We start from the raw sequence: 15688 nt of genomic DNA, 5'->3' as shown, positions 1-15688 counted from the left end.
ATTGGCTTAATGTTATTTATATTATGCATAATGTGACGTTTTGGTCGGCGAGAAAACAGGAGGGGTTTTAAATCAGCTGTGCACATATGAACAAACACACACACACACACACACACACACACACACAGATGGACTGAAAAAATGGAGGTGAAGCTGCTGTTTCTCTCTGCTGTTCTTCTGTCTTCAGCGCTCCTCACACTGTGTGACCCGCTGTGAGTATTTTTAGTTTTTAATAAGTTTGAATGAAATTGTATTAATGTTAATAGATGTCACTAGGACTTGTCACATATACAAATCCAGTCACAGACATTACTTTTTATGGTAGTGATGTGGATACGCTGGTTAACTTGGTTATAATGTTACACGCAGTGTTGGGTTACATTTAAAAAAGTAATCGGTTAAAAATTACTGATTACTACTCAAAAATTATAATCTGTTTACATTACTAATTACATTATGAAAAAAGTAATCAGATTACTAATTACTTTAGTTACTTTTAAAATAAACCTATAAAAATACTAAAAGTGCAGCTCTTTCAGTAATTTAATATTCACTGAAAAGCAATATAATGGGTTATTCAATATAATGGGTTATTTAAAATCCCAGGATGTCCTTTGAAAAAGAGTATGGGCTGCGTCCGAAACCGCATACTCCCATACTATATAGTACGCTAAAATCAGTATGTGAGCCGAGTAGTATGTCCGAATTCATAGAGTTTGAAAAACAGTATGCGAGAAGTACCCTGATGACTTTCTACTTCCGGCGAGATTTTGGAGTGCGTATTCTATGCATGCTACGCTATCCCATGATGCCCCGCGAGCGAATTTATGAATGGGAGTAAATTGATGCAAATTGCGCAGCTACGTCACATGACTATGTCAAATTGGCAGATGTAGTACGTCCGAATTCCATTCATACTTTTCACATTCATACTGTATAGAAAGTACTTTTCTAACTACTGAGTAGTACGTATAAATTGAAACGCAGTACCTACTGAGTAGTAGGCGGTTTCGGACTCAGCCTAGGGGTTTAACCCTGACGTCCTGGCCAAATTTGCCCACTGGCCTCTGTCCATCATGGCCTGCTAACCATTCCCATATCATAATTGCTTCATCATTCTGGCTGCGTCCTAAACCGCCTACTCAGTAGGTACTGCATTTGAATTTAAACGTACTACTCGACCGATAGAAAAGAACGTTCTATTCAGTAGGAATGGAATTGGGACTTACTAAAGCCGCCATTTTGTCATCAACACATTTTTAGACTACTTTTTATGTATGTATGTATATATATATATATATATATATATATATATATATATATATATATATATATATATATATATATATATATATATGCAATTCCAGCGTTATGGATGTGACATTTGCAGTAAAAACTCAAAACATAATTTCACACAGAAAATATATGTTGACATTGTATCGAAACTTCTGTTTATATTTTCCAAAATAGCTCACCACAGAGTTATGGTAGCAGAAAAATATCAATATGTAAACATGTTTTATATTTTAAATTAGGAAAATAAACATGCGTTATGGATGTAACAAAAAAAGTTTGCGAATTTACAATGGACAACAGATTATTTAGAAATTCTGACAGTTAAACTGCACAACCCAAAAGAAACAATGCTCATCAAACAGGTATGAATCGGCTCACTATAGAATTATAATGATTGATTTTATTTTATTTGACATTTTTGCATTTATGAAGAAAAAGTGTCGTTATGGATGTGACACATTTCCGTAATGGATGTGACAGCTGTGAAATAGCCACTTGTGTGATTTTGGCAAATTAAATATAATAGTTTGAAATACTGACAGATACATTTACGAGTATTTTCACAGTACTGTAAAATACTTGCTAACACAAAAAATGTAGAAACGGTTTGTCTATTTTGGTGAAAACTAAATTATTTTTTATGGCAAGGTTGACATTTGCATGGAATTGCCCATATATATATATATATATATATATATATATATATATATATATATATATATATATATATATATATATATATATACACATTTTATTTTAGACCACATCTTATGTACAATTGTATATATTGTAAATTATCTTTTTCTTAAAACTCTACTTTTTATATTAATAATATATGTTAGGCACCATAGGATCTGAGATTCGATTCTCTATATGTCCTGTACATGTGGCTGAATTGACAATAAAGCTGACTTTGACCGGGTACTTCTCGCATACTGATTTTTGACTTCTGAAGTAACATACTTCTCGGCTCACATTCTGATTTTAGCAAACTATACAGTATGGAAGTATGCAGTTTTCGACGCAGCGTCTGAATATTCTAAAACACCAGTGTATCATATTTTCTCACTTTACTGTAAGACTTTCCTGTAACAAAATCCCCATTTTGCTGATCGCCCCCCACCCCCTTGGACTGTTTTGATACCTATTAATCTGTTGGACGTCTCCAACAGATTAAATTTTTCACCTAAAATCAAGAAGTTAAGCTTTACAGCTCTATCTACATGCCCCTCAATGTCAACTTCCTTCTGGAAGTAAATCGCTCAGCCCCTTATTTCCACCCCCTCCAGGGAGTAGATGGCATAGGCATTTGTAGCTCCGCCCTCTTTTTTAAAAGAGCAGAATCTCATTTGAATTTAAAGCGACAGTCACCAAAACACCACAATTAGGATCAAAGCCTAAAAGGGTCCGTTTCAGAGTGTTATAAAACATTATTTGTGTGCTGTTTTGAGCTGAAACTTCACACACACACACTCAGAGACTTATTTTACATCTTACAATGAAACAATATACAGTAATAGGTCACCTTTTTAATGTAAAATATGACAATGATTTGATCTCCTCAGATATGTGCTGTCGGCTCCTAATCTGCTGAGAGTGGGTTCATCAGAGAATGTGTTTGTGGAGGCGCAGGATTACTCTGGAGGAAGCTTAATCGTGAAGATCTCTGTAAAGAACCACCCGAGGAAGAACTTGGAGATCATGTCGAAAACAGTAACACTGACCGACGAAAACAATTTCCAGATCCTCGCAGATATAAAGGTGATGCCACTTTGACACACTTTGTTGTTATGCAAGAGATTGTGTGTGATTTTTAAAGGGCAAACTTCATATTTGAACAATCAGCTATTTTATTTACAATTTCAATGTGTTAAAGCATGGAGCAGATCTTTCATTATTAATTAGTGTTGTGCAGATTCCCAGTGATCGCGACTATTTCTCTGATGATCCTCTGGAGAAGCAGTATGTGTATCTGCAAGCTCAATTTCCAACTCACACTCTGGAGAAAGTGGTCATGCTGTCGTTCCAGTCTGGATATATATTTGTACAGACTGACAAGCCCATCTACACGCCTGGTAGCAACAGTAAGATTGAAGTATATGCTTAAACATTATAAGCTGCATTAGATATTATGTTAAAAAGCACAAAATTTGCGGTTGAAAAAGTAACCATATGTCATATTAATTTTTTTATGCAGTTCAATACAGGATCTTCTCACTGACATCTGGTCTGAAGCCACTGGAAAATGCTGGAGTATCAGTGGAAATCATGGTAATCTTACTAAAATCCACTTAAACCTTCCTAGACAGTGACATTTTTGGAAGTCTGTCTTTCTGTTTTAGGGATAAGCCAGTTTGTGTCATGTTTCAACATGTTTGAAATTATTTTACAAATATATATTCGGTTATTGAATTTATTTCTCGGGTTAAATAAAATTAAGGAAAGTTTTATTGCTTTTTTTGTAAGATTATCATTATTTTCACTGTGGAAATAATGATCATCTTACAAAAATGCACTAAAACTTCCTGAACAATGATATTTCTTCATGTGTTTGTTTATTCATTTATTTTCTAATAATTCAACATCTCATCATCAGTTATTCCTTACTTACTGCACTATTTCCAGCCAATTAGAATTAAGAATTCCATCTGACCCTTGGAATAAATTAAAACTGAACATGTCTTTGTGAAATAATGTCAAACAAAAAGTAAACACCAAATGTTTTATGTTACTTTACCTCTTTTTAATACGTTTAAATAATATTTTTAGTCAGTTTGACTAATTTAAGTAGATATGACTAGAACATTTAATTTGATTCAACTAAGCAATTTAAAGCAGTAAGATTTTATTTTACAGTGCGTTAACAGTGGAAAAATAATCTTTCAAAAATGCATTGAAACTTTGCTAAACATTGATATTTCTAGATGTGCTTTATTTTCTAATTATTCAATGACTCATCATCAGTTATTCCTTACTTACGGCACACTTCATCCGACACATGGAATACATTAATATAACTAAACATGTCTTTGTAAAAAAAAAAAAAAATCAAACAATTATGGTAAAAATAATGGTAATTTTACCAGAAAATGCTATAAAACTTTGATAAAAAGCAATGTTATTTCTAGATGTACATTAATTCCTAATAATTCAACAGCTCACTGCACACTTTCCAGCCAATCAGAATCCAGAATTCCAAAAGTCCAATGGATTAAATTAAATATAATTCATTCGTTCATTAAAATTCCTTCGTCCTTTTATTCATCAGGGGTCGCCACAGTGGAATGAACCGCCAATTTATCTAGCACATGTTTTTTAAACAGCAGATGCCCCTCCATCTGCAACCCGATACTGGGAAACACCCAAACACTCTCACGTTTACACTCATACACTATGGCCAATTTAGTTTATCCAATTCACCTTTAGCGCATAGGTTTGGATTATTGGGGAAACCGGAGCACCCCGAGGAAAACCACGCCAACATGCAAGAACATGCAAGTGGAGAACATGCAAACTCCACACAGAAATGACAACTGGCCCAGCCGAGACCCAAACCAGCAACCTTCTTGCTGTTAGGCGACAGTGCTAACCAATAAGTCACTGTGTTGCCATACTTGAATATATCTTAGTAAAACAATTGAAAACAATAACACTGGACATAATGGGGATTTTACAAAAATATTGCACTAAAACCTTTCTAAACATTAATATTTCTAGACCTTTTTGCTGTTCTGGTTCTTGTAAATTAGCTTTATTAAAAACTTTTTTGAACAGCATGTTTATGACTATATGTGAATGTTTTTTTTAAAGGATCCTCAAGGCATCACAACCATGAGAGAAACCATATTTCCAAAGCAAGGGATTAGATCAGGAAAATACATGGTACCTCAGCCTGCCAGGTGTGTTTATGCTGAAAACATGACATGATGATTTTAGTTTTCAGTTTTGATGTTACTGATGTGCTTGTGCTTTTAGTCCTGGCATCTGGAAGGTGGTCACAAGATTCACAAACACACCACAAAAAAACTACACGGCCGACTTTGAAGTCAAAGATTATGGTGGGTGACTTACGTCTGTCTGCTTTTGTTCAATATTCCTTTTCCTTTGGCTTAGTCCCTTTATTTATCAAGGGTTGTCACAGTGTAATGAACCTCCAACTTATCCAGTATATGTTTTATGCAGCGGATGCCCTTCCAGCCACAACCCAGTACTTTGAAACACTCATACACACTCATTAACACATACTCAATTCACCTATAGCGCATGTCTTTGGACTGTGGAGGAAACCGGAGCTCCCGGAGGAAACCCACACCAATATGGGGAGAACATGCAAACTCCAAACAGAAATGCCAACTGGTCCAACCGGGACTCAAACCAGCGACCTACTTGCTGAGGCCACAGTGCTTGAATATAACAACTATAATATAACATATATACAGATATATGCACAGGATTTTCCCAGAGATGGGTTGCAGCTGTAAGGGCATCCGCTGCGTAAAAACGTGCTGGATAAGTTGGCGGTTCATTCCACTGTGGCGACCCAGGATTAATAAAGGGACTAATGCGAAATGAAAATGAATGAGTTAATAATGCACACCTGAGGTGGTGATGTGGTCACGAGGTAGATTGGTTGTAAAAGCTCAGGTGTGCATTATTTTCTATTATTTTCTTATAAATTATTCCACTTATACACTGGTTTCCACATCTAAATCAGTCAGACGTTGTATTTGAGACTTTATTTGTCAGGTTTTTGTCCTCAAACTGCTCCTGTGTGTTGCACTAGTTTCTTCCACGTCTCCTCCAAACCCTTCTGTTGTGTTTTGATGTGAATTCTGACTGTTGTAGCTGTGAAATAACTCGAATCATTCAGCGTAGTGATATGGAGCTGTAATGCTCTCACAGCCTGCCGGAACTACTTTAGCTGTGCGTTTATCTGACAATACCCAAACACTTTCATCAGCCAATCAGAATATGGCATTCACCCCAGGACAAGCATTCAGCCCCAGATTAATAAAGGGACTCTGCCGACTAGAAAATGAATGAATGATATGCACAAGATCATTGGATAACTCTAAAAATGTGTTTATTTAGCATATACATACATACAAATATATATACAATATATATATAGACAATACATGTATGTAGTTGCAAGGGGGGTTTAGCATGAATGACAGCAGCACTTGAACTGACTGGTGCTATTTTTAATAGTTACTAGTTATAGTAATAGTTACTATTTTATGTAAAATTATTATTTTTATTCATATTCTAATCTTATTATTTAATTTTAATTTTAGGTGACTTTTAGTAATAATTTTTTCTGTGTGCATTTTAGGATTTAGTAATGTTAGTACTTCAAATGTGAATGTAACAGAGTTTATTGACAATGCAAGTCTGTAAAATAACAAGCACTGGCAGTTTACCATGTTTCTGAATCATAATTTACAAGACCATTCCAGACAATATTCATTCATTTTCTTTTTGGCTTAGGCCCGTTATTAATCCGGGGTCGCCACAGCGGAATGAACCGCCAACTTATCCAGCAAGTTTTTATGCAGCGGATGCTCTTCCAGCCCCAACCCATCTCTGGGAAACATCCACACACACTCATTCACACTCATACACTACGGACAATTAAGCTCACCCAATTCACCTGTACCGCATGTGTTTGGACTTGTGGGGGAAATCGGAGCACCCGGAGGAAACCCATGGGAATGCAGGGAGAACATGCAAACTCCACACAGAAACGCCAACTGAGCCAGCCGAGGCTCGAACCAGCGACCTTCTTGCTGTGAGGCGACAGCACTACTTACTGCACCATCGCGTCGCCATCCAGACAATATATCACCTAATATTAAAATACTAGATTTATATATAAAACTTAATATTAAAATAACTTAAAAATGTAATTTAAAGTCACTTTTTCAATCTTTTCAACATGTTGGAGAAGATATTAAGCTCTCAAAATGCAATTCAGACGCATAAATTGAACAAAATGACATAATTTACATATATTTTATGAACATTTTTTACTGCACAACTTTTCAGTGTAGTCTTAGAGCTTTTACTTCTGAACGCAAGAATATGAATATCTGTTTGGTGTTCATTGTTGTTTTGTGGCTTTATTTTTATAGTTCTTCCCACTTATGAAGTGACATTATCACCCAGTAAGTCATTCTTCAGTGTGAAAGATGACAATCTGACGGTTAGCATCGAAGCCAGGTAAGACCATTATATGTATTTTTTATGTCATTTGATTTACTTCAGAATGGTTTATTGCTCTGTACTTCAGTGTTACTCCTGAAACTGTTTGTTTATATATTTACATCATATACCTGCTTAACGAAGACATCACAAATTAAATCTGCTTTTCTAGATACCTGCATGGAAACAATGTGAACGGACATGCGTTTGTGGTGTTTGGAGTGATGGAAGATGACAGGAAAACCAGCATTCCCTCTTCTCTTCAAAGAGTTCAGGTGAGCTCTTAAAGAAACACTCCACTTTTATATAAGTAGGCTCATTTTACAGCTCCCCTAGAACTAAACAGTTGAGTTTTACCATTTTTGAATCTATTCAGCTGATCTCAGGGTCTGGTTGGCGCATTTTTAGCTTAGCTTAGCATAGGTCATTGAATCCAATTAGACCATTAGCATCTCATTTAAAAATTTCAAATAAGAGTTTAGAGTTTAGACTAGTTTGACGCTGTAGAGTGTAAGATGTAATATCTTTGTGCTACTGCAGTCAAAGTTCCTTGATTATTACGCCAGAATGAGAGTATAGTTACTTAATACTTAAAATAGTTACGTAATAGTTACCCATATTAGCTTTGAAAATAGTAACTTTTGATTTTATGTCAGACTTAGTACATGATGTAACTATAGAAGAGTAAAGCTTTAAACAGGAAAATAATCTTAACTGTCTCTTTTTTAACATTTTTGAGTGAGATGCTAATGGTCTAATCCGATTTAATGATTTATGCTAAGCTAAGCTAAAAGTGCTCCTGCCAGACCTGGAGATCGGCTGAAAGGATTCATAAATGTTAAAACTCAGCTGTTTAACTCTAGAGGAGCTGTAAAATGAGGCTTTATCCAAAAAAAGTGGAGTTTCCTTTAAATTAAAGCAAACTGATGATGATGTTTACATAATCTGCAGATATCAGATGAAGAATGTAATATGTACATGATTTAACTACAGAAGAGTCAAGCTTTAAATAAGAAAAGGATCTAAACCTTTTTTTTTCTTTTTCTTTTTTTGAGTGAGATGCTAATGGTCTAATCCGATTCAATGATCTATGCTAAGCTAAGCTAAAAGTGCTTCCACCAAACCCAGAAGTCAGCTAATTGGATTCATGAATGGTAAAACTGAACTGTTTAACTCTAGAGGAGCTGTAAAATGAGCCTTTATCCAAAAAAGTGTCGTTTCCTTTAAATTAAATCAAACTGATGATGATGTTTACATAATCTGCAGATATCAGATGAAGAATATAATATGTACATGATGTAACTACAGAAGAGTCAAGCTTTAAATATGAAAAGGATCTAAACTATTATTATTATTATTATTTTTTGAGTGAGAAGCTAATGGTCTAATCCGATTCAATGATCTATGCTAAGCTAAGCTAAAAGTGCTTCCACCAAACCCGGAAGTCAGCTAAATGAATAAATAAATGGCAAAACTTAACTGTTTAACTTTAAGTGGAGCTGTAAAACTAGATTTTTTCCAAAAAAAAGTGTAAATTCCTTTAAATTGATGCAAACTCATGTTGATGTTTACATTACCTGCAGATATCAGATGGAGAAGGTAATGCCAAGCTGACCAAGCAGACCATACTCCAGACCTTCCCGGACATCAGCCAGCTGGTTGGACGATCGATCTACATTTCAGTCAGTGTTCTGACAGACTCTGGTAAGAGTTATTATAGATGACGTGCAAATCTACTGTAATTTATGCATTTTTAAAACCACGTTTTACAATGAATAGACCAGGGATTTAGTCATAAAAGTGCTATTTATTTCTTTTTTAGTGTTTAAACACTATTAATTCCTTTTTATACATAATAATTTATACACAAATAAGCTTTTAGTTGATGTGTTACAGTGTATATTTAATTTAATTAATCAGTGTTTTGGGTGTGTTTCAGGCAGTGAATTAGTAGAAGCTCAGAGGAGAGGCATACAGATTGTGACGTCTCCATACACCATCAATTTCCAGAAAACACCACAGTTCTTCAAACCAGGAATGCCCTTCAGTGTCTCGGTATTATACGTTTCTTTTAAAAAGGTCATCTGTATTCATAAAACAATTGGTGAAAATAATCAAACTGACCTGACATTTCTGCCATGATTCACTTATTACGCACTTCACTGAAGGAACTTTACACTTCACAAAGAATTGCAATTTTGAATTGAGTTTAGTTTAATTTAATTTCTTTATTTTTATTATGTGTATACAAATTATATTGTACAATGTAAAACTTTTTGTTGGGACAACATGAAGAAATTAACTTATTAGTTTTTACAAATTTAGGTGGATTAAACATAAAACTATTAAGTTGTCCCAAAATAAAAATCAAGAATTGTGTTGTTTCAGCTCATTTTAACAACAAAAAAAAAAACTATAAACCAACATTTTACAAGCAAACTCCACACTAAATGCAGCTTAAACCAAATGACATGAATAAAATAACTGTCTAATGTATAGTTAATTAGATATTACAGACTTAATAACCAATGATACACTACTTAACAAAAGTCTTGTTGTCGAACCCAGTTGTAAGAGCATTTAGTTGCTCATTTGGAAAATTGGCAGAAGGTCGATTTTTCAGATAAAATTGCATCAAGTTTGGTGAAGGAAAAGTCATGGTTTGGGGTTACATTCAGTATGGGGGCGTGTGAGAGATCTGCAGAGTGGATGATCTACATCAACAGCCTGAGGTATCAAGACATGTGCTGCCCATTACATTACAAACCAAAGGAGAGGGACAATTCTCCAGCAGGATAGCGCTGCTTCTCATACTTCAGCCTCCACATCAAAGCTCCTGAAAGCAAAGAAGGTCAAGGTGATACAGGATTGGCCAGCCAAGTCACCAGATATGAACATTATTGAGCATGTCTGGGGTAAGATGAAGGAGGAGGCATTGAAGATGAACACAAAGATGACTTTATTAATCAGTGATTTGAGTCATGTCAGAGATGTATGGATGCAGTCCTCCAAGCTCATGATGGAGTCAGACACAATATTCATTCTGTCTCCACTGCAGCAGGACTTTGTACTCTATACTGGACATTATTTCTGTTCGGTGACAAGACTTTTGTCTGAGCAAAATCAGACCTTACTGTCCTAATGAAATCATTAATTATCAAGGCTTTATCATATTTTACTGTGCTCAAATAAGCATAATCTAGAGGCCTTTGCCTTTCATATAAGAGACTTCTGATACCAAAAGATCAACTAGAAGGCAAGTTATTATTTGTTGTTCCTTAAACTTGGAAAGTCGACAAGACCTTTGTCAAATAGTATAGTAAACAATATCCTCTTAAACTCTTAATTTACTAAAGCACCACTAAAATAAATCCTAAATATACAATTTATTTTTTAGCTATTGGGGAATTCATGTGTTGATTTTAGGTACTTTGCAAAAAAGTATTTTAAACATTTCATCTAATCAATCATAAATGTAAAACCTTTGTGTTTGGCGTACATGGGCTTTCAACTTCAACACAAGTGAAATTGACCATTACTGGTGTTTAGAAACTGTTAATAAGATCAAGCAACACCATAACCAGTGTATTTACTGACTGTTTATTTTTTTATCACTCATTTAGGTTTACATTACAGACCCTAACCAGATGCCTGCTGAAAATGTGGAAGTGTTGGTCAATCCCGGAGGAGTCAAAGGTCAAACAAAATCCAATGGCATTGCGAAGCTTACCGTCAATTCAATTGAAGGATCTTCTGCTCTGGAGATCACTGTAAGACCTTACATCTCAACTGAACTGATGTTGATTTTTTACAGAGTTTAATGTGTCTCAGGATTAGTAGAATGAAATAGTTCCTCTTTAACCAGTCTAAGATGCTTTGCCAGTCTTAGGGCTCATTGACAGCAAATGCGTCTTTGATTCTGGAAATGCGAGATGCAGCGCTCAGGATTGAGTTTTAATAAAGACCATTGGAAATGGGAAAACAATATTAGAAGCACTTGAAGAGACATCATACAACTCAAAATATCTGGACAAGGCCACAATGAGTGCCTCCTACACCATGATATAATGGTAAATAGAAGAGTTATCATGACTTTCTACTATAAACAGAAACAGCTCGCAATGGTTGTCCTGCTTCCAAACTCTACTGATTGGTGCATTGCTTTTGGACCTGACAATGATGAGCTGCGCTGTTGAAAATTGAAGATCTTTTAACTTGACACAGTATCTGAAAATTTAGTAGTCGTGTGCACGGCGCTTCTAAAAACACGTTTACATTGAAAAACAATTGAAAAGTAGTTCAGTGGAAAGGAAAAACAGCCCCTTATGTAGTTTCCGCTGGTGTTCAACACAAACCAGCCTCAAACGCACACCGTTTCTGTTGATGTTTTTAGTTTTTAGGCTTATAATAGCATCAATCTGTCCACTTCCAGGTACAAACCAAAGATCCCAAATTTGACGATGACCAGCAGGCACTGAAGAAGATGGTAGCTCAGGCCTACAAAACCAAAGGCAGCTCCCAGAACTACCTGCACATCGGCATCGACGCTGCAGAGTTTGAGATCGGCGATCAAATGAAAGTCAATCTGAACCTGGGGAAAAGTCCAGGAGTCAGAGATCAAGATTTCACCTACATGGTATATGATAGACTTATTTCAGAACAATCAGAGCAGTGTTAGTCTGCAACATGCTACCAATACTACACTTTACAATAAGGTTCCATGAGGTACAGTGATGTGGTCGTAAACTCAGGTGTGCATTATTTACCCATAATTTAATGAAGCGGGGGGAATACGTCATACGTCAATTTGCATATCACTTACGTCATCACGTTCTACCGTTTCTGTTTGTTTAACAGCCTATGGTTAATAAAGGGGTATTTATAATTGCACTACACTTTATATAGCATGTTTATTTAACTAAATTTATTGCTGTTTGAATACAGTAAGTCATTATAGATATGTAGTGAATGTGCAGTAATCTCTCATATGTAGTAAACTCAGACAAGTTCAGAAACTGTCACTAAAATATCTGTGATTGTGAACAAGAAAAGAATAAACGGTCCAATTAAATTGTTAAAATAAAGTAGAAGTAGATCGGTTTGACTGTACAAGGGAAATACCTTCACACGGCCTGTGCTAAATCGTTTGCCGTCGGTACGCAGAGGGGTGATCTGCTCTCGGGCTGCAGGTGGGAGAGGCTGCTGTAGAGGACTGACTGGGCCGCCTGTCAGTGCTGTGAGGCGGCGGAGGGGCCGGCGGCATCACACGCAGCTCGTTGAGAAGAGTAGGGACGGTACAGTATGGACAAATGACTGTCTAAAAAATATCCAATAACACACAAAAAAGTCGCTAGATTTGTCGCTAGGGGGGTCTGAAAAGTCGCTAAATCTCGTGACAAAGTCGATAAGTTGGCAACATTGGCGGCAAGCAATCAGAATGAAGTAGTCCACCGCTTGAGAGGTGTTCAGAGAACACAGAACTGTGAACTTTGGTTCCGCCCACAGTTGTTCCTATTGAAAATCGCGACGACGCGGGGCCCCCTAATCACGCGGGGCCCCCCCGCGGTGCGTGCCCTGCGGGCCCGTCCGCTACGCCACTGAATTTAATTCAACAGACCATAGTCCATTATTCTGCATATACTATGGCTGTTATATGTGTACTCTGCTTATACTGCAGTATACTAAAGCCACTGTTGAGATGTTGTATTGTCAGGTCTTTGCTCCTGTGTGTAGCACTAGATTCTTCCACATCTCAATCCAAAGCCTTTATCTGAAAATACAGACACACCTTAGCATGTTCACGATGAGCCAGTCAGAATCAAGCATTCAACAGCCCCACTGAATAATGTTAGTTATTGTAATTACTAACAATATTTAAGAATAAACAGTAGCGTAAAGTGTAAATCAGTTTTAATTAGTTCTGAATTGACTAATGTATTATGAAAATAGGCAAAGCAGTGTCGCTGTAGGTAGTGCTGTCGCCTCACAGCAAGAAGGTCGCTGGGTCAAGCCTCGGCTCAGTTGGCGTTTCTGTGTGGAGTTTGCATGTTCTCCCTGCGTTCCTGTGGGTTTCCTCCGGGTGCTCCGGTTTCCCCCACAGTCCAAAGACATGTGGTACAGGGGAATTGGGTAGGCTAAATTGTCCGTAGTGTATGAGTGTGTGTGTGAACGTGTGTGTGGATGTTTCCCAGAGATGGGTTGTGGCTGGAAGGGCATGCGCTGCGTAAAAACTTGCTGGATAAGTTGGTGGGTTATTACACTGTGGTGACCCCGGATTAATAAAGGGACTAAGCCGACAAGAGAATGAATGAATGATTATGAAAATACAAAGTTGTGCTTGGTAAACATTATTTAACAACAAGATCTAACAATAAAGGACTTTATTTACATTAATGCCAAAAAAAAATGCTGTAATATATGTATCGATCATTAGTAAACAGGGTTCAACGCTAAGGATTTTTTCTACTGGTCCGATCGGGCAAGTGGTTTAGATTTTTACTTCCCCACCAAAAAAAGGGAACTTAATAGCTACTTTTAAACCACATATTTTAAACAATGTGTCAAAAATAAAGTCTGTAAATCTAGAATTTCAATACTTAAAAAAACAATTGTAAATATAAGTGTTATGCAAACAAAAAGAGCAGTATGGAAAATGTGGAGGCATTTTATTGCAGTTTGAAATTATTTTAAAAAAGGTGGCTGACTTGTCAAACTGACGGCAAACTATGCATAACATCACTTCATTATTATTTTGTAGTGTTTTTTTCATGTAAATGTCTACTTCCAACACGTTAGAGACAGATATTTTCGTTTAGCCTTTTAATTTGGTGTTGCCGCCATGTTGCTGTTTCTACGCTGTATTGGTTGTTACCAGGTTACAAAAAAAAAAAATAAAAATAGCATGGTCAAATCAATCAGATTAAACGAATCAGAAAGCAATATGTTGTTAACGACATTACAGAGAAGGTAGCATTTAAAGATTTAAAAGCACAAACTTAAAATGCATGCAATTGACAAATAGTCACAGACAAATTAAATGTTAGTGACAAGGCAGCACTGTCCCAATCGGGCCAGTAATAATCCGGTCTACTGTCCCAAGTGTCTCTCACGCTCGCCCTGGGCCACCGGGCAGTCCTTATTGTTGAGCCCTGGTAAATACAATAACTAACGCTAACTAAAGGAACCCTGTTTTAGTGGCTTCAGATGCTGAAGATGTGAAAAAATGGAAAAAGATGGCAACCCATAAATAGACAGAATAACAATATTATAACAATATTAACAATACAACAATATTATATTATAAAATCACTTCTCAAATATTTACCAAACAGAAGTTAATTATGTTTTAGATGAATTGCACCAGCAGTTTATAATGGAAATGGTCTTGCTGTACTAGATTTAAATCAAACCAAGTGTTGCATGCATGTCAATGATAAATGTACTTTATTTGCATTTTCAGATCTTAAGTAAGGGTCAGATTGTTCAAGCAGACCGGTTTAAGAGGCAAGGCCAAGCTCTCGTCACTCTGTCTCTACCTGTGACTAAAGAGATGGTGCCGTCCTTCCGCTTCGTGGCTTATTACCATGTGGGCTCGTCTGAGGTGGTGTCTGATTCAGTCTGGGTCGACGTGAAGGACACATGCATGGGAACGGTTAGTAAACCATGTATTATTACTCCTTATTTATTAATCACTTCAAAATTCACTTCTAGTGTAAAAGAAACCTTGCATATTTAAAAAAAAAAAATGATATAATTACTAACAAGCAAAGCCAGCCCTGATTTAAAAAAAAAGTAACGCAAAAGCAACATAACACATTATTGTACTTTCTTTAACCCTTGTGTATTGTTCAAATTGACTACCCTTTCGTTATGTTAGTGGCTGTTTTAGCCCCATTGACTTCTATTATTACCATCAACAGTAAAAATTGCAAATGTTAGCCCTTTCCAACAGGGAAAACCTGCAACAATCAAGAATGCATGATAATATGCTGTCATGGCTTTGCAATCAAAAAATGTCATTATAATGTAAGTCAATGGGGCAAAAACAGCCACTAACATAATGAAAGGGTAGTCAATTTTTGGAGTTTTTAAAAAATGTTGTGCCAAACGGAAGCATCATTCACCTGCTAGTACGTTTGTGTGCTTTTTATACAGTTTCTATTCTAATTTGCAGGTTAAGTGCAATTAA

At 36.2% G+C, this 15688-nt stretch overlaps 1 protein-coding gene across 1 annotated transcript in view; it reads left to right on the top strand.

Annotated features, from left to right (window-relative positions):
- The first annotated feature begins 76 nt into the window (after positions 1-76).
- The window catches only part of c3a.6 (complement C3a, tandem duplicate 6), a 42455-nt gene continuing 26843 nt past the window's right edge, over positions 77-15688 (top strand). The window contains 13 exon segments of the mRNA NM_001008582.4: positions 77-212; positions 2862-3057; positions 3212-3380; positions 3494-3567; positions 5107-5195; positions 5272-5354; positions 7431-7518; positions 7673-7775; positions 9084-9204; positions 9440-9555; positions 11124-11270; positions 11933-12136; positions 14960-15151. Coding sequence (NP_001008582.4) covers positions 142-212; positions 2862-3057; positions 3212-3380; positions 3494-3567; positions 5107-5195; positions 5272-5354; positions 7431-7518; positions 7673-7775; positions 9084-9204; positions 9440-9555; positions 11124-11270; positions 11933-12136; positions 14960-15151 — 1653 coding nt within the window. The 5' untranslated portion in view covers positions 77-141.

This window comes from Danio rerio, chromosome 1, assembly GCF_052040795.2.
Source record: "Danio rerio strain M-AB ecotype USA chromosome 1, GRCz13ab, whole genome shotgun sequence".
In the NCBI taxonomy this organism is placed as follows: domain Eukaryota; kingdom Metazoa; phylum Chordata; class Actinopteri; order Cypriniformes; family Danionidae; genus Danio; species Danio rerio.
Note: the sequence above shows the minus strand (reverse complement) of the source record. Positions and strands in the feature narration are given on the sequence as shown.